The 23,822-nt window shown below is 46.3% G+C and overlaps 2 protein-coding genes across 5 annotated transcripts; one reads left to right on the top strand and one right to left on the bottom strand.

The window, feature by feature from the left end:
* Positions 1–348: 348 nt before the first annotated feature.
* LOC139602573 (uncharacterized) lies at positions 349–16,117 on the top strand. Of its 4 annotated transcripts, none has more exons than XM_071452503.1 (7): positions 349–2,707; positions 4,123–4,375; positions 5,259–5,318; positions 5,947–6,078; positions 6,879–7,025; positions 8,127–8,187; positions 8,359–16,117. In XM_071452503.1, the coding sequence occupies exons 2-7, from the start codon at positions 4,211–4,213 to the stop codon at positions 8,460–8,462; spliced, it is 669 nt and encodes a 222-aa protein (XP_071308604.1). In that variant the 5' UTR covers positions 349–2,707; positions 4,123–4,210; the 3' UTR covers positions 8,463–16,117. The 4 variants fall into 4 exon arrangements, 2 of the variants coding, with proteins under 2 accessions (XP_071308604.1, XP_071308603.1); XR_011683303.1 differs by lacking the exon at positions 349–2,707 and having other exon boundaries at positions 3,093–4,375; positions 8,359–12,647; positions 14,745–16,117; XM_071452502.1 differs by lacking the exon at positions 349–2,707 and having other exon boundaries at positions 3,093–4,375.
* RAB33B (RAB33B, member RAS oncogene family) lies at positions 15,601–23,515 on the bottom strand. Its single transcript, XM_071452504.1, has 2 exons — positions 23,209–23,515; positions 15,601–18,543 (listed from the first exon to the last, which is right to left on the bottom strand). Exons 1-2 carry the CDS (start codon positions 23,449–23,451, stop codon positions 18,100–18,102), a joined length of 687 nt encoding a protein of 228 aa, XP_071308605.1. The 5' UTR covers positions 23,452–23,515; the 3' UTR covers positions 15,601–18,099.
* Positions 23,516–23,822: the final 307 nt, after the last annotated feature.

Below are 23,822 nucleotides of genomic sequence, written 5' to 3'. Positions count from 1 at the left end.
ACTTGTTTTTTCTGTCAGCTCTGCTGCTTTTCTTACTCTTCTTTTTCAGTGCCCATAACATGGGCTTCAGCTGTGTTGTGGTATGGAAGAACATCCCATGCAAGGTGTCATTAACTGGTGTTTTCAAGTGTGGTGTGTTTTCCTCTGAGGCAGTGGGACGGTGCAGCAGGGTCCCTTCCAGCCAGGTAACCTATTCCTCTGCCTCCTGCTTCCATGTACACGTCCTGCTGGGTGAGTGGTTCTCGGGTTTCTGTGCTTGAGCTATTAGAAGGCCTTTTTAACCACCCCCACGACCAAGGAGGAAGTCGAGATCCATCGGTTCTGCTTTTCAAGGTTGTTTATTTTCTCTTATCTATACATTCTTTTTCCACCTGCTGAGATCTGTCCAGCAGGTGAGGTTGTGGCACAGCCACTGCCCTTGGGGTGGTGTTAGATTTTTAAACTAAGAACTGGGTGTACTTTATTTACAATAATTTTCCAGTACCTATCACAGTCTGTCTCTGCTCTAAACCAATCCAGAAGTGCCACCATCGCAGCAGAAGATGGTGGACAAGAAGAAGGAGGATAGGACATGCCCAGATTCCTCCATCTTGCCTCTTGAACCCCCATCCTAAATCCCCAAAATTCTTATTTTTCACCCTGTGACAACTTAACTATTATTCTACTCTAACTCTTGTAGCTTGTAAATCTTGACACAAAGTTGTTTCCATGGGTTAAAATTCACGGCACAGGTGTTTTTTACTCCATGCCAAGGTCTCTGAGCCCCTTGCCAGGGCCTTGTATCACCCAGGGCAGCCAGAGCAATGTCCTGGTCCCAACAAGTGGTGAGGAAGGGGGCAGCGCTTCCAGAGCCTGCCCTGCCTTCCCCCCCGGCTGTGTGTGAGTCCTGCCCTGGTGTAACAGCCCCGTACCCTGTGGAGGTGCGGTGGGTTTATGTAAAGAAACTGCGCCTGACCTGTGAGCTGGTTTCTTTAAAATGTTTCTGGGATAGGTTTTAGTGGTGTGCTTGTCAGGATTTGGCTGGAGGTGCTGGGGGGATGTTAGAATCATAGAATTGTTGAATTGTCAAGGTTGGGAGAGACATTCAAGGTTAACCAGTCCAACCATCCCCCTCCCACTACCCCTGTAACCCCTAAACTACCTCACCCAGATGCCTCTTGAACACCTCCAGGGAGCGTGACTCCACTGCCTCTCTGGAAAACCTATTCCAACACCTAATTGCCCTAACAGTGAAAAAATTTTCTAATATCTAATCTGAATTTTCCCTGTCTCAGTTTAAGGCCATTTCCTCTGGTGCTCTCACTGCAGACACAGTAGCACAGACTGATGCCCACCTTATTACTGCCTCCCTTGAGGGAGTTGGAGAGAGTGATGATGTCCTCCCTGCACCTTCTCTTGAGACTGAACAACGCCAGCTCCCTCAAAGGTAAGATGTGTTTTCTATGCCTTTCATGAGCTTTTTTGCCCTTCTCTGGACACAATCCAGTACCTCAAAATCATTTTTCAAGTGGGTGGCACACAGCTGAGCACAGCACTTGAGGTGTGGCCTGAGCAGTGCCAAGTAAGGGGGATGATCCCTTCCCTGGTCCTGCTATCTGCCCTATCCCAGATAGAAGCCAGGATGCCCTTGGCCTTCTTGGCTACCTGGGCACACACTGGTTCATGCTATATCAAGGGCACTCCCAGGCTCTTTCTTGTCAGCAGCACAGGTTCTTTTGCTCTTTCCGACAGAGAGTGGGCGCTGATGTGCCAGGGGAACCTTTGCCTGTCAATCTAAAGAACCCATCATAGAAGTCATTAACAATATGTGTGGAGTTTCATGGACTCTTAGAATATGCCTTAGATTGGGACAGATCTTAGATGTGATGGTGTTCACAGGGGTCTCAGGTTGAGGGAAGAGACAAGGATCTGATTCCATGTTTCAGAAGACTTGATTTATTATTTTATGATACATATTACATTAAAACTATACTAAAAGAATAGAAGAAAGGATTTAATCAGAAGGCTAGCTAAGAATAGAATAGGAAAGAACGATAACAAAGGCCGCTGTCTTGGACTCTCTGTCTGAGCCAGCTCACTGTGCTTGGCCATTAATTATGAACATCTAACATGGGCCAATCCCAGATCCACCTGTTGCATTCCACAGCAGGCAGATAATCAATGTTTACATTTTGTTCCAGAGGCCTCTCAGCTTCTCAGGAGGAAAAATCCTAAGGAAAGGATTTTTCATACAAGATATCTGTGACACTTAGAGGTGATCTAGTTCTGCTCCCCGACCTTCTACTAGACCAGGTTACCCAAAACCCCATGCAGCCTGGCCTTCAGCACTTTCAGGCATGTTGCATCCAACAGGAGCTCTGAGCAACCTGTGCCACCTTCCCCAGCTCACAGTATTGCAAATGTGTATCGTGTGAAGCAGCGCTTACAGCGGCAGGGAGAAGTAAAGAGATAAACAAGGCTCAGTTGCTGTGGAGCAGGAATGGGTGGCAGGCCCAGTCCCGGCAGCGCGAGAGTGCCTGGGGCGGGGCAGCCGCTCCCGGCAGGGCGGGACAGGGCGGGCGGAGGAGCCGCGGCCCTGCCTGGTCAGGGCACGGGTCGGGGGCCTCTTAGGACACAGGCAGGAAATTCCCTTCCCCGGCCGCCGAGCAGGAGCAGGAGCTCTCCCGACGCTGCCCGGGGAGCGCCGGCCGGGCCGCTGCCGCTGCAGGTGAGGGCGTGGTGGGACCGGAACGGAACAAGGGCACACGGGGGCATACGGGAGACGGAGCTGGAGCCGCCCCTGGAGAGGGCGTGCGATGAGCGGCAGCAGCCACGGGGAGCATCGGGGCTCGGTGCTGGCCGCCCCAAGGGAGCAGCAGTGCCTTCATGGAGAGGTGCGGAGCTTTAGTTCCTCATGGGAGAGAGCCTGGGCATTCCCTGCGCTCTGAGGGCAGCAGGAACTAGGCTGGGAGAGAGCCGGGGCACCCCCTGAGCTCCGAGGGCAGCAGAAACCAGGCTGGGAGAGAGCCGGGGCACCCCCTGAGCTCCGAGGGCAGCAGAAACCAGGCTGGGAGAGAGCCGGGGCACCTCCTGAGCTCCGAGGGCAGCAGAAACCAGGCTGGGAGAGAGCCGGGGCACCCCCTGAGCTCTGAGGGCAGCAGGAACCAGTATGGGAGAGAGCCTGGGCACCCCTGAGCTCTGAGGGCAACAGGAACCAGGATGGGAGAGAGCCTGGGCACCCCTGAGCTCTGAGGGCAGCAGGAACCAGGACGGGAGAGAGCCTGGGCCCCCCTGAGCTCTGAGGGCAGCAGAAACCCCGGCGGGGGAGGGCCTGGGCACCCCTGAGCTCTGAGGGCAGCAGGAACCAGGACGGGAGAGAGCCGGGGCACCCCTGAGCTCTGAGGGCAGCAGAAACCCTGGCGGGGGAGAGAGCTTGGGCACCCCTGAGCTCTGAGGGCAGCAGGAACCAGGCTGGGAGAGAGCCGGGGCACCTCCTGAGCTCTGAGGGCAGCAGAAACCCCGGCGGGGGAGAGAGCCTGGGCACCCCTGAGCTCTGAGGGCAGCAGGAACCAGGCTGGGAGAGAGCCTGGGCACCCCTGAGCTCTGAGGGCAGCAGAAACCAGGCTGGGAGAGAGCCGGGGCACCTCCTGAGCTCTGAGGGCAGCAGAAACCCCGGCGGGGGAGAGAGCCGGGGCACCCCTGAGCTCTGAGGGCAGCAGGAACCAGGATGGGAGAGAGCCTGGGCACCCCTGAGCTCTGAGGGCAGCAGAAACCCCGGCGGGGGAGGGCCTGGGCACCCCTGAGCTCTGAGGGCAGCAGGAACCAGGATGGGAGAGAGCCTGGGCCCCCCTGAGCTCTGAGGGCAGCAGGAACCAGGCTGGGAGAGAGCCTGGGCACCCCTGAGCTCTGGGGGTAGCAGAAACCCCGGCGGGGGAAGGTCAGCGCTGGGTCTGAGGTGACGGTCGCACATTCCGCTCCAGCGGCAGGGAATGAATGATGTTCCAGCCTCCTGGCCCAGAGCGGCGGCCCCGGGGATTTCCCAAAAGGCCGCTTGCCCTCGGACACTGAGGAGGGAGCTCTGAGCTCTGCTCCCGGCAGCGAGCAGCAGCCGATGATCCCGTCCCTTCTCTCTCCCCTGCCTAGGAAGAGCCTTGCTTTCTCTGAGCCTGCAAGGGCCTGGTGCAGCTCGCCAGTCTCCGTGTTCAAGGGTTTGTGTGGGAATCGGAGCAGAATGGATCGGTATCGATATTTCATCTTTAACCAGAGGAGCATGGTTGTGCTGGGGATGTTCCAGCTTGCCTTCAGCACCGTCTGTGTCACCAGTGGGTTTATAGATGGCATTTTTAGAACAGAGTCCCAGCTGGGCAAAACCAGAGCTCCAATTTGGGCTGGCATGGTAAACTTCTATGTTTTCTATGTTTTGTTTTGCCGTGTTTTTTTTCCCCCACTGCTACCCACTAGTACTCATATTGGGGGTGGGTGGCAAGCCAGGATTTCTTGCTGGCTCTTCCCGTGTTTTATGCTTTGAACTCAATTAATAAAAGTTTCCTTTTAATGGTATAGGCAGAAGAGTGTAAGCAGACTTTCCTCTGAAGGAACTAAATTAAATACATTTCTGCTGGATAATGTAGAAAATGGGACATAGTGACAGTTGACTGGGGTTTTTTGGCAGAAGCATAGTGACCACAGAGGGGCCACCAAAGATGAGGAGGGGAACACCTTATCCTCTGCTCAGGTAGATGACCCTGTGTCCCACAGCACAGTGCCCCTAATTTTGGTACTGCAGTGAGGTGTGGGCAAGAGCTATCTCTGCTCCCTGGCATTCAGCACCCTGATTGACCCTGCTGAGCCATGCTGCAAGGAAATGACACTGAAGAGCTGTCTCCAGGGCAGAGGCTGCCTAGCTCCTCTCATTAGCATCTTTGTTTGCTTTCCAAGGTGCACATGGACTTGGCAAAGCAAGGTGCATTTTCAGCACCTTAAATCAGAGCTATTCAATCAGTTTCATTATTTTGCCTGACCTACGAAGCTCTGGGTCAGCAGTAGTAAGGCTGTGTGGGTGGCAAGTGGGCAAGGCGTGTGTCACCCATGTCCTGCATCCAGGAGATGATGCAGAGGAAAACAGAAGAAATGAACAATTCTATTCCCATTTCTGATGCAGCAGTTACTCTGATCCAAGCCTTGAAAATGCTTTTCATTACTTTTCATTACTCTGTAGCAGTTTATCTTCTGAATTGATGCTGGTCTCCTAAGCTACCATCTCCTTTTGTGCTCTGCAGGTGATGGGAGTCCCAGGCGTCCTGGCTTTGTTCTCCTCGCAGAGGAAGAATCCAGTTCTTGTGAGCTAGAGGGGCAGATGGGTGTTTGTGTGCATGGGACAGGGGAAAAATGCTGGGGCAATCAAAAACAGTTTGAGGAGGGAATGAGCTGACTGGTTCTCCTGCAGAATTAAGAGCTTATTTGAGTTATCTTCATAAAGGCTGCTGTCTTTATAAACCAAGAGGAGGATGCAGCGTTACCTTGCTTTCTGCTGCAGCAGACAGGCACTGGGCCTAATAAAAAGCAAAACTCTGTAAAAACCCTTCATTTCAATGGTTTTCTTTTGGTGGTCCTTCATGTTCTTAAGCACTGTGTACACTAAAATTTGAAATGAGTTAAGAGGTTTGCATTTCCTAGGTGGGTTTCTCGAGCTGTGTAAACTCCAAGGGAGGATATTGTATGCAAATTAGAGGTCTTTGAGTGGCACCTCTGATTAATATTCAGGACTCAGCTGTAACTCAGAAACTCAATATTATGAAAACCTCCACTTCTCTGTGTTTGGCTTCTGAGTGCCTGTTTTTCCTGGGGATGTTGCAGTGTTATGGATGGTCAGAGGCTACCATACAAGTGTAATGCTTGTATTTGCCCAAGGACAGCTTTGATTCCTGCTCCCCTTCTTTTTCTCACTGAAATTCTCTGTCTGTCTAGGTGAATGTACTGGTAGTTGCTTCCATAATCTCTTGTGTCGCCATCTTCATTGTAATAGTTTATAGCTCCTTGACACTGAGCTATGGTGAAGAGGAGGAGCTGAGTTCTGCCCCAGTCCATGTTATCCATACTGTAAGTACTGATACCATGATTGTTACTGGGGAACATGCCACGCTTAATCTGCAGGCAATGCCAGATGTGGCTTACAGACAGAACCAGACTTGTAGGAGGGCTGACACTAGGTCAGGTTGGCTGCTTTTGCATCTTTGTGCAAAGGGGAGGTGTGGGCTGAGCCATGAAAAAATACTGGTGTTGCCCAGGGAGAGGTGCTGAGAGCATCCCTGGCCTGCTTTGAGATGTGGTTGCAAGGCTGGAATCTTTCCAACAAGCACCTCAGGTGATGAAGTAACAGCAGTTATGGGTCAGCTGGTTAAACCTGGTGTTATTTCAAGTGTATCCTCCCCAGAACAGCTGTAGAGAAGGAATGAAGCCCTTTTGTGTCTCCAGTCTACAAGCAGTTGCTCGCTGTAGGGATAAAGGCGTTCCAGAGAGATCAAGATGAGCATTAGTTTATTGCAGGACAAAATCAAAAGGCCAGGCTGCTATAAGGTGCAGTGCAGCAAAGCAATGTTTCTCATGCTCGGTGTGAAGAAGAACAGCCATTCTTTGGGTTTTACTCATTGTCAAAGCTATTTCCAAACCTAATTGCCATTGCGTAGCATCTCACATTTCATCAGCAGCCTTATTTCCCTGCTTGCTCAGTTTGAGGTTCCTACTTGGTTTGTTTTTCAGAGCACAGAGAAATCTCAAATAACACTGACTATGAATCAATCTATCACGCAATCACAGCATTCTGGCAGTCACTAGATTTCCTGTTGGTGGGGTGTGTCACTTGTTGAATGTGGCCTTACCATCTCTGTTGATGTTTGCAGAGGTTCGTGCTCAGTAAGGTTGTCCAGGGCGCTAACATAGCCATGCTGGCTGTGTCCGTCTGCAGTGCCTTTGCTGTGCTGGCCATGGCGTACCTGGGCTGCCGGAGCCTTCCCCGCTGCTCCTGCTATGACAGCCTCACTGGCATGGTGAGTGGGGAGCCCAGGGCACAGGCTGATCCCTACTCACTGTTGGTGGAGGGCAAGAAACCCGGGGCAAGGTGGGCTTTTCTCCTATGAACCCAGCCGCAGATCCTACCTTAGGCATGTCACCCTGGGCTTTTAAGGTTTTCCAAGCCTTCTCATGTTGACATTCTTGTAGCAAACTTTGTCACACACTTGCTGTAAATAACCCATTGTTTTGCATTCCTTTATGGAGGAAAAGAAAGCTGATAGACTGTTGGTTTGTCCAGTGTCATTGGAGAGGTGGCACTGTCACCCTCCAATCCGCTGTCACTCTTGGAAATCTATAAATGTTAGAGTCAGAAAATAAACTTCCCCTTTTCCTTCACCTTGAGAACAGCGGTGTGCGCTTGTGTTCTCTCGTGTCCTATAGCAATACAGTCATGCAGGCCTAATTCTAAGAAATTAGGTGGGATATTAGAAGGGTTTTATATCTCTTATATTTTTTCCTTTTAATATCTCCCTCTAATTTACAGTCTCATCTAAGACCTAATATAAGTTATCTCTATTTTCCAAACCATTTGTGCTGAAGCTACTGTGGCCACGTTTCCTATGAATTTTGCTATCCTCAAAAACTGTTCCTCTCATCTCTGAGCCACCAGTTGCTTCTGGTGCAGCATTACAAAGACTTAGTGGTACTTAGATGCTGGAACTTCAAATCCAGTAATAAAAGCATCTCCAGCGCTGTGTGTGCAGTGTTGGGGTGCTGATATGTGTAATTTACTCCTCATTCCTAAGGGCTCTACCTCAAGTGATGGGGCCCACAGCATCTCTGCTAAGTGAGCTCAGTAAATAAATAAGTAAACACTAACTGCTTCTCTGCTAGAGCAGTTCTGGTGCTGTGTATCAAACATGTGCATCCAGCCATTTGGTTTGGTAAGGAATCAAAGGGTGCAGGCCACAAGGCAGCTGTTCCTGACCATTGATGGGTAATGTGAGGTTGCTTTAAACTTTAAAACTAAAACGTGTTAGGAGGTGTGGACTGCATGGGCTTTTAAAATAAGTTCAGGTGTATCTTCTTGAACAAATTTCCAGGAGAGGTATTTGATGGTGCTGTTTTCTCCATAGGAATGGTTGCAGCCTAGTGAGGACCAAAACCAGGCTGTGGAAATGATTTGTGCTGTACCAAGTGAGTAACTGCTTTGCCTCCACGTATCTGGATGTTCACCAGGGATGAGGAAGGAGCATTCTGAATAAGGTTTACATCCCAGGCCAAAATCCTGATAACCAAAAGGAACTCAGGCTTTTGTGCAGATGTCTATAGCATTTTTAATGTTTTTCACTTTCTTTTCTCACACAGGCCCGGGGGGGAGAATTTTTACCTTCACAGATCGGTTTCCAGCCCAGGATGCAGATGCAGAAGAAGACACATCCAAACCTCCACCATACATCAGAATGACTTGAAAAAGTGGCTGAACATTTTGTTCAAATGTGGCAAGAGAGATGCAATCAGTTCTTAATCTCTAAAGGTGGTTATGCGCTTTTCCTTGGCCATTTGAAAAACACACACAGAGTGAGCTAGTGAATGTCCAGCACTGAGCAGAGATCACAGTGCAGAGGGAAACATCTGCAGGTGATTTTGAACTTTCAGAATTTGTACAGTGAAAATACTTCATTGCTTCTGGAAAGTGAGTGCATTTTTTAGTCCAGCTTTTGTACTTAAATCATGTCTTATTTCACTAGAATTCATCATGTAATTTGTATAGCTGTTAGCCTTAGGCATTTAAGTATTAAATACAAGTCCTTTTTCTTCGACTGCTATCTTGATTTCTCCCTCTTAGTGCATGAATTATTTGGATGACAATGAAGGACACCCTTCATCCTTGAGCTTCAGAGTGTTTTCCTTTTGTTCTTGGTAGGAATGGGGGCAAGTAAAGTTTTTGATATGCAACCTTAATAGTGCCATTCAGATACCTCTATCAAAATATGGCTTGTGTGGGGTGTACTTGATTAGTTCTAGCACTGAAGTGTAACTATAGAATGTGGCAGGAACTGGTGCTGCTGTAGCTCCTCTTATAAAGTAACTTGAATACTCTAAATTCAGTACAAGTTTTCCAATTTTGACTTTGTAGATTGCAAGTTTAAAAGAAATCCTTATTTTAGGGCCTATTCTGCTAAAATGCATTACAGATCTAGACAAAAGTGTTTTGTGTATTTTCTTTAGGGGACCTCTTGTAGTCCCTCTAGACCAAGGAACTACAGCTTCCAGTCAGGTTCTGTGATTTTCAGAAGTACACAGAACTCCCATTTGTTCTTTCTGTTTCGCTTTTAGGTGAATGTCAAGTGTTGATCTTGCCTGCAGGCCTTGAGCAGGGAGTGGTAGATGACTTAACCCTTGGTGCAGATTAGCACAGCATTTGAACAGGGCCTGGGAAATAAGCTCCCATCTTGAGAAAGTGGGTAGTAGATAAGTGATACCCACCATGAGGCATGGAACTCCAGGAGTGATCTCATATAAAACTTCTCTAATTGCAGCAAGTAAGGTGCCTTTCATGGTCCCAAGAGAAGAGTTGTTATTGATGTATTTTTTTTTCTCTAAAGACTGAGGTCCTTTTCATAATACTGGTAAAGGGACTCCAATACCTAAATGGCTTTAAACCAAAGAGTGTGGGTTTAGGTTAGACATTGGGAAGATTTTATTTTCTGTGATGGTGGTGACACATTGGCATAGATTGCCCAGAGAAGCTGTGTATGCCCTATCCCTGAAAGCTCAAAGCCAGGCTGGATGGGGCTCTGAGCAGCCTGGTCTAGGGGAAGGTGTCCCTGCTTGTGGTAGAGGGGTCAGGATGAGATGACCTTTCAGGTCTCTTCCAAACAATTCTGTGATTCTGTGAGCATTCTGCAAAGATGTTACACAGCTTTTTTTAGTGATCTGGAACAGAGAAATACTCTTAGCCACATGTTGAGGAAGTCCCAGTGAACAGAGACACCCCTCTGTGTGTGTAAGGTGCTTGCCAAGTGTACCTGTTGCTGACTTTAACCATTACAGTTATCAATGTCTGGGAATATCTCAGGTTGAGAGAGAAGCCCTAACCACCAGGCTCCCTCCACAGCCCTTCTCAGGTCACATATTGCTTCTTCCACTGCCCAGCTTCGTCCAGGGAAGCTGTCCCCAGCTTAACTTGGGCCTGCAGGCCCTGCTCTGGCAGCTGGAGGCTTGGTTATGTGCCACTGTAGCCACATTCTTCCCGACTGTGGCTCTAAATACCTTCATTACCTTGCCTGCAGAGCCACAGAAGGGTTGAGGTTGGAAGGGATGTTTGGGGATAACCTGGTCCAGTCCCCTCCTGTGCCAGCCAAAACACTGCTGGTGTCTTGTTCATTTGAAGGTGTTAATGTCTGAATTGCTTTAATATATTAATTCAAATGTTGTGATTCAAAATGGGATGCTGTGCTTTTTCCTCTGAAATAGTGCCTGTCAACAGGCATCAAAGCACCCAGTGTGACTGCTCTCCCTGTCCTCAGATGCTTCTGGCACAGCTCCACACCATCTGCAATGGAATGCTGGGGAGTTTCTGCTTGTTTAACACAAACTGCTCTTCTTAAAAGAAAGTCAGACACCCTCACAGGGTATTGGGCTCACTGGTAGCTGAAAGCAGTGGCTCTGGTCAGTCTAGAACAGATTTTACATTGCTACAATGCACTGCTCAGCCTGTGCATAATTTCTGGGCGTTATGGTCCCATCCAGAAGTGCTGTTCTGTAGCCGGTCCTTGCAGTGTGATGTACTGAGCATAATTCAACAGCGTTTGACTGCTGATTGAACAGGGCAATTTGCTTTTTACTGTGAGAGTGCAGAGCAACACGTCCCCAGTCCTTTCTCTGGTGCTGTGCTGTTTCCATCAGCACAGGCAGATATAGCTCCTGGGAGGAGGGTGGCAGTGCCACCATGGCTGCTGCAGGTCAGGTCAGGTGCTCCTGGCACAGCTCTGGGACACAATCCAAGTACCCAGCCCAGCTCTGAAAGCCTTTGGCGTGGCATTAAGTGACAGGTGTGGCAGGTGAAACAGCCTTCGCAGCACATACTGAACTCTTGGGGTGCAAAAGAGGAGTATGCTCCGTGCTGCTTCTGAATAAAAATGTCTGCAATTGATTTATCAGCAGCTATAAGGTGGTTTATTTCTAACACAGTCCCTCCAGTGGTGCAAGTATTGCAGGTCACTCATAGACAGATGATTTCCACAGTTCTTTCTACAAAAGTGGGGGTTTCCAGAAAAAGGACAGCTGCAGAATGGAAATTGGTGGAAACTGATTATCAGTTTGATGTTAACCCCTCTTTGGTTAGTGTTGCAGAAAATAAATTCCCGACTGCAGTTTCCAGGGCTATATTTAGCATGCGAGGTGCAGCACCTTCCCAGAGCCTGCCTGCATCTCCGGGGATATTCCATGGCTTGTGTCACGCCCAGCTTCCGCTGCTGGGAGTCAGTCAGGTGGAGTTACAGACCCCTGTTATGGACCCAAGCATTTTGTGCTCACCTGGTGTCAGCCCTGCTTGTTTTAAGACAAAGGCAGGGCATTTACATCAGAAAAAGCTTCCCCACCTCTGGTAGGCTGAGACAAACATGGCCCTGCTCCCTGACGCACAGGACAAGGCACACAGTATCCACGGGGGGATAAAGGCAGAGCCTGCCAGCCTGCCATTAGCAGTGGCCAGAGCTAATCACCCCGTGTAATCAGGAGGTTAATCAGGGAAGCTGGTTCTGGAAGTTAATGTTCAACTAAGGGCAAGGTATTTTTTGAAGTCATTTCCCCAACAGAAGGGGCAGGAGGTGCAGAGGAGGAGGGGAGGAGGAGGGAAAGAGGAGGGATCTCCATCCTGGTGAGGATCAGGGAACCCTTTCAGGCGCATCTTTGACAGCGAGCTCGTTTGGGATTTTTAAAATAGACATATTTATTTCTACTTATTTATTTATTGGTATCTGAGTTTCTATTTTTCCTAGATACATGTTTGGTGCAGTTCCTCCCTGGTGCTGCTGAGCTGCTGGTGCAGCTCAGGCTCAGGGCAGCCTTTGCTGGGCACAAGTGTGTTTCCCCTTTGCTGGCAAAGAAAACAGGGGATACAAAGTCACAGTTGTGTATCCCCATAGCCCACCCTGGTTTTGCATGAAGCAGTTGGTGATTGAAGTAAATCTTCACTACAGGTAGATTGAACTGGCCTAAAACATTTTGGGTGGGGAACACAATAGGTCTTGCTCATTAAGCATGCAAGGCAGTCCACAGAAGAGAGCCTTAAAAGAGCTGGGAAAGGATGGCAGTAGTACCAATTAATCAAAATACAGATATATCCTGAAAACAGGAAGTGGTATTTGCCTGCACCTGAGAGGAGGAATATTCCCTTTTTTGCCCTTTTTTGTTTTTTTTTTTTGTTTGGTTTTTGGTTTTTATACTCAGTAGAAACCCCATCTAAGATAAGACACACAACATGCATTTTTTGGAGTCAGACTATGTGATTTCTTGTTTCCTAGGATCACAGAACCACAGACTTCTTTATGTTGGAAAGGATCTTTAATATCAGTGAGTCCAACCACTGATCCTTATCGGTCCCTTCCAAAGTGAGATATGATTCCTTGATTCTCCAGCAGCAACAGTGTGTAAGTATGGGGAAAAGTTGCTAAATTTCCCTCTAATTTACCTCTAACTTGAGGAGGGATGCCCATTAAAGCATTTCCCAGCCTTCCTTAGGTGCTTCTCCATAAAAAGAGGAAGTGCTTTGTCCTGCACCTCTTCAGGTACATCTAACCCAAGGACATTAACCAACTGCAGTTTCACTTGCACTTTCTAAGCTGTTGCAATAATGTCTCCTCCCTCTCTTTTCCTCCCTCTCTTTTCCTCTCTTTTCTTTTCCTTCAAGTTACAGAAATGTGTGTTCTCTTTCATTGACTTGACATTTACGCCATCTTAATTTAAAATTACTTTGTTTCATGGTTCATCTTTCATCCTTTGGCTTCTGTCCACTACATGTTTTTGACTACACTCATCACTTTGTTCTTTAGTCAATATTGGTTGTTATTATAAGTTATGTTTATGGTGGAACAGTACATGCCAATACTGCTAAGCCCTTTCTCCCCACCCAACAACCACAGGACCGATTCAGGATGACAGATGGTGTTTTCAGCTTCCAAATTCTTTGCTCTAAGCATATCTTAGAGCAGTTGCTTCTGTGTTTCTAATTTTGCCTGATGCAGGCAGCCTCCCAGCCCCAAGTGACCCAAGTTTTTGCTTCATTCAATGGTTCTTCACCCATAAAGCCTGAGAGCTGGAGCCTCAAAGCAGCTGCTAGAGCTGAATCCCACCAGTGTCATGGAGCACACATCAAAGGGTTGGAATTCCACACAGCACTCCCTCAAGTGTTGCATTATGAGGCACAAGTGTGCATGCTATGGTGATGTGAATACACATGTTTTCTGGCCATCATTTTAGATATATAGAGCCAATATATCTTACTGTCTTGATTTACCCTCTACTCTCATCATGCATAGAAATGAAATGTACCTATTTAATGACAGATGAAAGTATTGAAATGAAAGATGAAAGTAGTGAAATCAGCTCTTTCAGGTCAGATGCAATTTGACAAGAGCACTGTGAGCCTTGAAGCCAAAGACAAGGGCTGCCAGCATTTGTGCTTTCTAACAGCAGCATCACAGTGACTCAGGTATTAGCTCAGAATTGAAGCAGCTAGCACCCCAAGGTAGTCATGAGGATCCACAGGAACTTGAACACCCTCTCTGATGAGCACATGCTTTTCTTAATCTACAGCTGAATCTGTGGTTGCTGAAGCCAGAAGCTCTTCACTGTCTCTATTTTGAGTGTGTTAAAAATAACTTGAAGTAAATAGAAAAGCTGTTTCATGTATTTTAGGGTCAGTTGAGTCTTTTTCTCTGTGTCTGCCCTTCCTCAGTTGAACAAAGGCCTGAGGGACAGAGGACTATGAAGGGCAAGGAGCGCCTCAAAGCCCCCTGAGCATTTCAAATGCTTTCCTGTGGAGGAGTGGGTGTGAAGGATGTGAGGATGACCAGGCTTTGGAGAGGATACATGGTTTGCAAATGCAGCTTCTGCTTTATGAGTCCCGATTTAGAGGCCCAGCATGATGTTTTCAGCAGTAAATCACTAACTATTTTCAGAAAGAGGGAGTTTAGCATATTGCCTCACACCAGTCTTTCTTCTGCCTGTGACCTTTCCAAAGGGGCAGTGCAAACAGTAAAAAATAATAACAGAAAAGGAAGTACTGAGCTAAGATCAGGGTCTTATGACTCTTGGTTTTCATATGCAAAGAGCTTCACCCAGCCTGGCCTGGAACACTTCTAGGGCATCCACAGATGCTCAGGGCAACCTGTGCCAGTGCCTCGCCACCCTCAGAGGGAAGAGCTTCTTCCTAAGCAGAGCAGCCTATTTGTTAAATGCAGACCAGGGAGAGGACTGTGCTCTGCTTTGGGGTTTTGTAACGATCACTGGGATTGCTGGGAAATTTGTGTTCCGTTAATTCCAAATGATTAGCTAAGGATTCAGTAATCTGTGATTCCCATTAAGCAGTGATGATTCAGCAAGGCAGAAAACAACTCATGTCAGGGACTGTGCCCCTCAGGGCATGTCCCTAGGTTACCAGTACTCTCACCTGCCCTTCTCTGAGCTCTGGAAATAGCTTCCAGAACTACAAGGAGCTGCCTTCAGCACGTGCTTCTGTTTGGCAGGTGGGAGGCTGTGCAGAGCCCAGTGCATCCCAGGACACCCCTGGACACCAGCAGCCATTCTTCCTCTCTCAATGCCTCTTCACAGCCCTCACTGATGATCCATTCAGCTGGGTAACTGAGGCCTCCTTTGGGAACCCTGCATCAACAGAGGAGGGAGAAAAAAAACCCCACATCCTCACAACAGCGGTATTTTTTGTGAGTCCTAGAGTAATGGCAACTTCTGATGTTATTTATGACTTTAGATTTAAGATTACGTCTCGGTGTTGTGTTGATTTCCCCAGAAAAACCAGACTGCCATTTATAAGTAATATTGCTATTATTTTAAATAACATATGGCTCTACATTTATGTGGGAATTGCAATGTTAAGCAACACCAGTCAATGACCTCAAAAGTAGGACTCTGGGGAAAAAAAAGAGTATTAGAATTATACATTCTGGTGAAGTGAAAATACTCCGAGGGGACACGAAATATGATTTTCAACAACTTTATAAAAGTTAAAGAGGTTTTATTTCTGAACAAGCTGAGACGAGAACAAGAGTAATGGAGTCTTGATTTACATCCAAGGGTCAGTAATTGCTCTTTTTGTAACTGTTGTTTCACCTCCCATTCTTCTGGAATCTGAAATAAATACTGAACACACCTCTGAAGCATCAGGTGCGTGCTTCAGATGCCCCAAAATCACCCGGAGTCATTGCAAGAAAGCAGTGACAGTAGTCCAAGTATTGTGACAGTCTTTTATGTAAAAACTGTCACCCACACAGACAGAAACTAGAAACTCCTTTAACTCCCTCACAGCATTTCTGAACCATATGGAATTATATTATCATTTCTATTATAATAATTGAAAACAAGTGGTAACAGTTTGTGGCAAAGCCCGTTTATTAGTTTCCTGGGACTGTGCCTTGCCTGCCCCCAGCACATACAAAAGAACACAACTTTACAGTACTCTGGTAAGGTGTAAATACACAGACAGAGTATTCAGTACTCTGATATCCATCCTGTGGGCAGAACATCACCACTGAAAGCCAGGGAGCAACACTGAACCCTGCATTACTGACCACGCTGCCTCCATGGCAGAACCATTACAACATGCTTTGTGCTGAACATGGAATTACACACTTGCACACCATTTGCACACAATTTTCATGACATGAGGGCCCTTATTTACAAGTTGTGGTAAGTCAAATAAAACTTAAAAGATGTGCAGGTGTTTCAGATCAAATTTAACAGGAACACTGCAGCTACATGATTTTCTTACCCCAACCCCCAACCTGACTTTAAAATTCTTAATTCTGGGATATTTTATTAAAACAAACAAATAAAGCAAACAAAAACCAAACAAAAACAAACAAACAAAAAAAACCCACAAAAACTTGCTGACATATTTAGTATACAAATAATTAAGAAGGATCCTCAGAAAAAGGATTAAGGACATGAGTGAAAAACAATTTGTCCAACAGGACTGTAAACCATATTTATACCATAGTATAAACATCATTTTAAAATCAATAATCTTCTTAAAGAAATCATTAAGGACACTAGTGTTAAAAAGGTGATTGTTTCTGAAACGACTGTAAATTCTAGTCATGTAAGGTTCAGAGTGAATACAAAAGCTTCCTTTTACAAATGTTTCCTAAGCAAAAATACTGTCACAATTGAAGCAGCTTTATACAGGAAAAAGTACTACCTTTTGTTTAGATCCTTTTTAAACATCTTAATCATATAAGACCAAATTAAAGGGTCTTCCAAAATCTAGAAAAAAGTCAATGCATTTTTTCTGTATAAGTTGCAATGAAATTACATCTTAGGAACTGTAATAGTTTACATAATAACAGGTATCTTGTTTCAGTAATTTGTTTCTAATGTGATCATTAGGGTGGCAGCTTCTCAACTAGCCCTTCCACTGAGTTTCCAGTAAGCAACACATGCTACACACTGCCAACTAAAAAAAAAAATGTTCATTTATACTTCAAAAACTAAGTCACAAAGCATTGTTTGACATGGCACGTGAATGAAGTCACAGATTGCACTCTATGGCCTACATTTCACTTTATGCAGCTATGTGCAACTCAGCACCATTTTTATTATGAAACTTGATCTTCAGAGAGGACTGGAGAAAAGCAGTTGCAACTATGAGAACACAGAAAAAGGTGGTCCAAGAGGAATTTTTTCCCTCATCTAATCCCTACTAGCTCACATTAGTAATGCCAAGGATGCCCTACATACAGTCACAACATTATACATGCAGGTTTTCCCTCAAAAATCTGTAACAGATGATGTCGTTGGTACATTTATTCCATATTTCAAGACCAAATTTAGTTTGTGTTTGGAAATATTTTAAGAACGTACCATATTCCTAAGCATTCCCATTCCTGAAATATATTATCAAGTTGGCTTTTCAAGATATCTGAGAAGCACTCCTGATATCTTAAAGCCCTGCAAACCCCATCTTTGAAAAGCAGCATGCTTCTGCCAAATTCCCTACATCTTTTACTTACTCCAGTTTTTACTTCCCCTGAGACACCCGACTCAAATACAGCACCTTCAGAAATATGTAACTTAATTTTAGTAAGATCAGAGAACTTGTGGACAGGTGGAGTCCCAGTTTCACCCCAAATCCTGTGCTACAGTAATTTCCATAATATGGGTTAACATAACATCGTTTGGTATCACGTGCTAATTATGAAAAATTAATGAAGTTTTAAGTATCAAATAACTGTGTAGAGGTAGGGAGAAGTTGGTTAATTCCATTACCACTGCCATGAAGAAACAGACCAAGTTCATAGTGGAAGGACAGGCCAAAGCCTAGCAGTTTGCACTGACACTGGCAGCGCAAACTTTCACAGACCTGTTTTTTTTTTGCTTTTATAATAAAAAGGTACCTGCTTTCTAATTTCCAAGTAGCCACCTAATATTCCTTCACATGCCAAAAATCTCCCCACCTGCTGACCCAAAACCCAAGTTCCCTGGTGGTCACAAAAGGCTCTTTCTCCTACATTATTCCAACACAAGTAGCAACCAAAAGTATTAGTAAACTGGCACACTAGTTATAATCTTACCACAATGATGAGAACAACCTCAGGCAGCAAGAGCTCAACTAGGAGTGCTTTGTCAAAACTTGACAAAGTATGTTCCCATACACTTATAGTGAAACTTTAGTAATTCAGAAAGTACAATTACAAAGTGCAAGAGCATAAGATGGGCACATCTACACCAAGAAAAATAAAAATAAAAAACACATTAAAGTGCCAAAGAGATTTGCTATAGTTGCTACCAAAACCTGTAACTTTGCCAAAGATCATAATTTTGAAGCACTTGCAAACAAGACAAGGTGATAACCAGTGACAATGTGGCCTAACACCAGCAGGGTGTGATAGGTTTTGGTTCGGGCTTTATATGAATTTCATCATGATCTGGGGGTTGACTAAGCATTAATGGCTTGTGACTTTTAAGCTTGTGAGCCAGCGTCATGAATATGGCCTCCACATGGTCATTGTCATTGGGGTTCTTGGCAGAGGTTTCGAACAATGGCATGCTGTGAGTGTCAGCAAACTTCTGGGCCAGGTCCGTGGGCACCTGAATAGCACTTCTCAGGTCACATTTATTGCCAACCAGAATCCGTGGAATATCGTTGGCAAGGAGGTGCTGTTTGCATTCCTCGATCCAGGAGGGCAGGCTGTGGAAACTGGCAATGTTTGTCATGTCATACACAAACACCACAGCATGGACGTTCCTGTAGTAGTGCTGCACCATGCTCTTCCTGAAGCGCTCCTGGCCTGCAGTATCCCATAGCTGGATCTGAAAGCACAGAGACAAGGAGGGCAAAACATGTTTCATTCCTCATCTCGGAAAATAACACAAATCACCTGGAGTGAGAAGAGTTACACGATCACAGAAATCTACTCCTCTGAATTAATGATATTGACAACTTGCTGCTGAAGGCAACTGCTGTATTCACACACTTTCAGAAGCTTTAACTTTCAAAGCTGCTCACGAGTGAGGCCAGGAGGAATGGTGACACTTGAGAGAAACTACAAATTTCTGAAAGTTTATTGGAGCCCGTATTTTTAAAGATTTTTATAAAAATAAATCCTGAAGTCTTAGCAATAGCACTTCCATTTGAAAATTAAGTAAGTGTTACTTCCCAATACAACCATCAGCTGATACGATTTTTGTTATTTCCAAAAATAATCTCATCTTCCCCAAAATTTTGTAGTTAGCATGATGTTAACTGCCATGTAAAAGCAGGAAGAAATCAAACCATGCTTGATTTCAACATCACCAACAAAGACAGGACAAAGAAATCTTTCTCTGCAGTGTGTTGGAATCAAACTCTCCTGCGATGAACATCTAACCTGCTTATTTAGTGCTTTAACTGGGACCATACTGTGGTTTGTAGTACCAAGGCATGCAGAAAAGAAAAAAATTTTAAAAAAAAGGAAAACCATAAACCTCCTGTTAACGTAACATGTGACTGACATTTCCAGGTACACACCCTTCTGTCCAAACCAGACTGAGCACAGGTGCTAGAAGCATAGTCAGAACAGAAAGACATTCAGAAGAGCTGACATACTTTCAAATTTCTGGGGTCCAGATTGAAACAAAATAAAACAAAACAAAACAAAACAAGCTTTGTAGCACCAGCAGATGTAAGCAACAGCTAGTAGAAACTTTAAATACATGAATCATCCTGTGTAATGGAAGCCTGGAGTCCTCAGACACGTACAGAACGCTGCAGAGCTGTGGACAGCAATGTTTGCACAAACTTGCTCTTCAGGAGACAAGAATGCAGTGCACAGCAGTCAGAACGCCCTCACCCACAGCACCACAGCACCTGTACACTGTCAGAAATAAACTGGTGTGTGGCTCTGTCACACACACCTTGGTGATAATGAAACACCTGAAAGACATTTGATTTCTTGGGAAAAAGCTGAGTCCTGGCTCCCTGTCTGTCCTGTACAGCTGATCACTGATGGCTGAGGCACTTGGATTAGTACTGCGGCTTTTGAGCATCAAGCTTTTTCTCCCTGGGAATGAAAAGGAGTTTTCCTTGAGACTCAGAACTCAAGGAATACTAAGTGCTCTGCAAACAGTGAAGATAAATTTGAAATTTAATCTGTTCTCATGAAAGTCACAGGCACTATGTAATTGTTGAAACTGTTCTCCCATTACCATAGCTCTGCATTCCTTTGATCCAAAAGTTTCAGTAGAACTTATTTAGAAACTGCAAGTATCTTGCAAGTTGTCTTGTTCACCACTTTAACCAGTGACTTTTTATATTAAAAAAGGAAGCCCAAGTGCAAGGGAAATCTGCCAAGAGCAAGAAGATGGATCAGTGATAGAGAGTATCAAATAAAATTGTTTTGAAAGCTACAACAATGGAAATGCAGTGAAACTGAATAGAAGCAGATGCAGTCTTGATACCAGTGAGTGACAATAAGGAGTTTTTCTTTAGCACAGCGTTCCTCAGGTCGGAAATTATTAAAAGGATGACAATCCAGATGCACGAGTCAATCACAGGATGTTATGAATCAGCCATGTGACAGACTGAGAAAAAAGAGTAAAAGATGTTTCAGATGGTGTGACTTTTTCTGCAGTATTATGTTCAGCCCTGGTCACCCATCCTCAAAGAAAAACCTCAGAGCAGGGCAGGTGGGAATGGCAGCTACTGGCTGCAACAGGGGAGCTGAGAATTTGCATGAGAACATCAGAGCAGCTTGGCTTTGGTAGCCCAGTCCAGTTCTCTGCAGCTTTTGGTCCAGACACCTACAAAGACCTGTGTGCTGCTTCTGAGGGGGTCATTAGGAGTGTCAGGAAAAGCAAGGCAACTTTCCCTGGCTCTGATCTCATGAAATGGTACTCAGTTGCAACCTGTCTCATTTTAGAGAAATTAAATTAAAGGTTTACAGAACTTGCAAGTGAAGCTGAAACTATAGCTCTTCCAAAATTTCATTTACATGCAGCATTCAAGCTTGAAGGGCATTATCAACTGAGTCATTTGCACTGAGAAGTAAATCCTTTCCCAATGTTGAAAACTACACACTTCAGAAGTTTCTTTTTTTCCTTGTTCAAGGTGAACTTGAGGAAATGGTTCCGTTTCTGCCTCTCACCCCAAATATTTTCTCTTCTGGAAAACAACATTGAAAATGTTCATGGGTTAATGGGTGTGCACGGATGAAGGAACATTAAGATTACTATTTCATTGCTAGTCCAGTAACACCCATCTTCAGGGAACCATAGTTTTTATCACAGCCCTTTAAAATATGCAGTTTGAATATTTGGTTTAATAGCATAATTCATGTAATAAAACTGGACAGAACCACTTGGTCACATTCCCTAGGAAAGACAAATGGCATAAAAACATTAAATACACTGACTCAGCTATCACAGCCCACCTTCTGATTCTGATTTGTGGATCCAGAAAGGCTCTTTTCTAAACAAGGACTCGCTTTGTACGTGTGGTTTATAACACACTGGTAAAAACATAACTGGCCTTGATGCTATGTCTCCTTTAAAAAGGGAGAAAATTTGGAATAGCTCAAAGGTACAGAACACGATGTTCAGACTTTCTTATTTGAATTTCATTTGTGTTTTGCTCTCTAATGTAGGTCAGTGAAGACTGACATCATTGTTTTCTTCAATTTTCAATGCTTAGATCAACTGAGGAAGAAGAAAATTTAGAAGGCAGCAGATGCATTTGTTGAAAGTTTTAATTCACTCATCATGTTTAGGCATCAGCGTGAGATATGAAGCTGTCAGCCTGCTGTACAAGGAATAGACTTGTTCCCATGCCTCGGAATGCTACACAATCGCCGTGTGGGAGACCACCAGCGAGAAGAACGGTGCTTGTGTCCCTGCCAATGACACAGCACTTTCCCAGCTGTGAAGGAAACAGTTCCTGCTGTAGCAGCACAGGAAAGAACCACCCAGCTGGCTGGGGGAAGGGAGAAGACACTACTTTATAACCTCCTTGGATGCAAGGACTACAATAATTTAGTTCATCAGAGCTCCTCTCTCCTGGTGCTGCTGGTGCTGCTGGAGCTGACTGCTTCATGTGAGAAAGGTGAAGAGCAGCGAGAGAAGCTGCCAAAACCACCCAGAATCAGTTCCAACCTGACCACACTCCCACTGGGAACTAGGGTCCTGGCCACAAGGATAACATTTATTCCTTTAATGCTGAAACAGAACTCACACAAGGCAATGTGTCTCGGAACAGCCTCCTTCACTTCTCCACCTTCCTCAACCAGAACTGCTTTCTTTTACAGATGATACTCTCAAAAAATGCAGCAAAACAATCTATAGAAACACATATCTCAGAATGGCACAATAACCTATGTGAAGCACCTAAGAGCTGTGGATTATGCCACGTTCTTTACTTCTCTCCAACAAAGGTCAGGCATCATTCAGACGTGATGAAAATGCCAGGGAATAAGATGGTGCTGACAAGACAATATCCCTCAGGAGGTCTCTCCTCTGTCGGGACACAGGAGTACAAAATTTCAGCTGTCAGAGAAATTCTTGTTTAGTTGAAAAAGGATATGAGATAAAAATCCCACAGGAGTAGGAAAGCAAATTGGTTCTCCTATTCTTACGTATCCTCCATAATCTCTTTAATCAGTAAATGAGCAAGGAAAAACCATAGCTTTTGGCTACATAACTATGAGCTGTAATTATAAGGCCTGATGATAATAAATGTCCAAGTACAAGCTCAAGGCCACTGTTAACTTCCTTTTTTTGCACAACTGAGCTTTCCTCATAGAAACAAGCTGTATTAGAGAAGCAGATGGGGATTCTGTTTAAAACCACGTTAGTAAACAAACTGCATCTGTAAGCTGTTACAGAGTATTCTGAAAATGATGCTTACAATCATCACACGGCAAACTTCACAGAGTCCTAAAAATTAGAAGTTGAAACACACTGCTCAATACTGACCAATATTCAATTTCCTAATATTTTTAATGCAAAGTGATCATAACAGTGGCACCTACATAGCTCTGTGGTGCTGAAGGTTAAAACACTGTGGTGTCTGATGAACAAAGATGCAAAATTTCTCGGAGGCAAAACGCTGCTGATAACGGGGACACGTAAGACTAAGCTACTGCTAAGAGATCTATATACAAGTGCACTGTCAGGATGAATTACCGATCAGCATCTGATCGAAGACAGGAGAAGGTCTGGCCTAGGGACAGCCATCAGTTCACATCCCAGACCCCTGCACCGTGGCGACCTTTCCAAAGGAGCAGGGCCGGCAGCGGAACAGTTTCAGGGCAGGCACAGCCGCGGCTGCTGGCGCCGCGACCCCGCCGAACCGAACCGAGCCGAGCCGAGCCTCCGGGCAACGGCGGAGGCCGGCAGAGCCCTGCCAGGGCCGCGGCCCGGCCCGGCCGCTCTGCCATCCCGCTCTCCCGGCCGCTGGAGCGCTGTGCCAGGCGCTGCCCCCCAGCCCGGCCCGGGCCCGGGTACCTTGATGCGCTCGCCGTCGATGGTGACGGCCCTCTCGCGGAAGTCCACGCCGATGGTGGCCTCGGTGCGCTGCGGGAAGCGGCCGGCGCAGAAGCGGTAGGTGAGGCACGTCTTGCCCACGTTGGAGTCCCCGATGACGATGATCTTGAAGATGCGCGAGCGGGCGGGGGGCAGCGCGCCGGGCAGCGCCCCGGAGCCCGTCAGGCTCAGCTCCAGCGAGGACTCCACGTCCCCCGCCGCCATGGCGGCCCCGGCAGCGCCGCGGAGCAGCCCCGGGGCGGAGCCGCCGCCGTCACGGGCCCACGCGGGCCGCTCTCGCGAGAGCGCGGCGGCCGAGACCCGCGGGCGGGGCCCGTGCGCGCGTGGGCGCTGCCGCCGGCAGGGGGCGCTGCGCGCGCGGCGCTGAGGGGACGGCGGGCGAGAGCGGGAACGGGATCGGGATCGGGATCCCCTCGGGAATCTCCGAGCAGCGGGAACGGGATCGGGATCCCCTCGGGAATCTCCGAGCAGCGGGAACGGGATCCGCTCAGGTATCTCCGAGCAACGGGAACGGGAACGGGTGTCTCCACGTTGTTTCCCTCACGTGTTCTCACCTCCTCCTCTTCTCTGGCTAG

Source organism: Agelaius tricolor, unplaced genomic scaffold (genome assembly GCF_023055355.1).
Source record: "Agelaius tricolor isolate 1412-34295 unplaced genomic scaffold, bAgeTri1.0.p SCAF_34, whole genome shotgun sequence".
Classification (NCBI taxonomy): domain Eukaryota; kingdom Metazoa; phylum Chordata; class Aves; order Passeriformes; family Icteridae; genus Agelaius; species Agelaius tricolor.
This window is presented reverse-complemented; position numbering and strand designations above follow the sequence as displayed.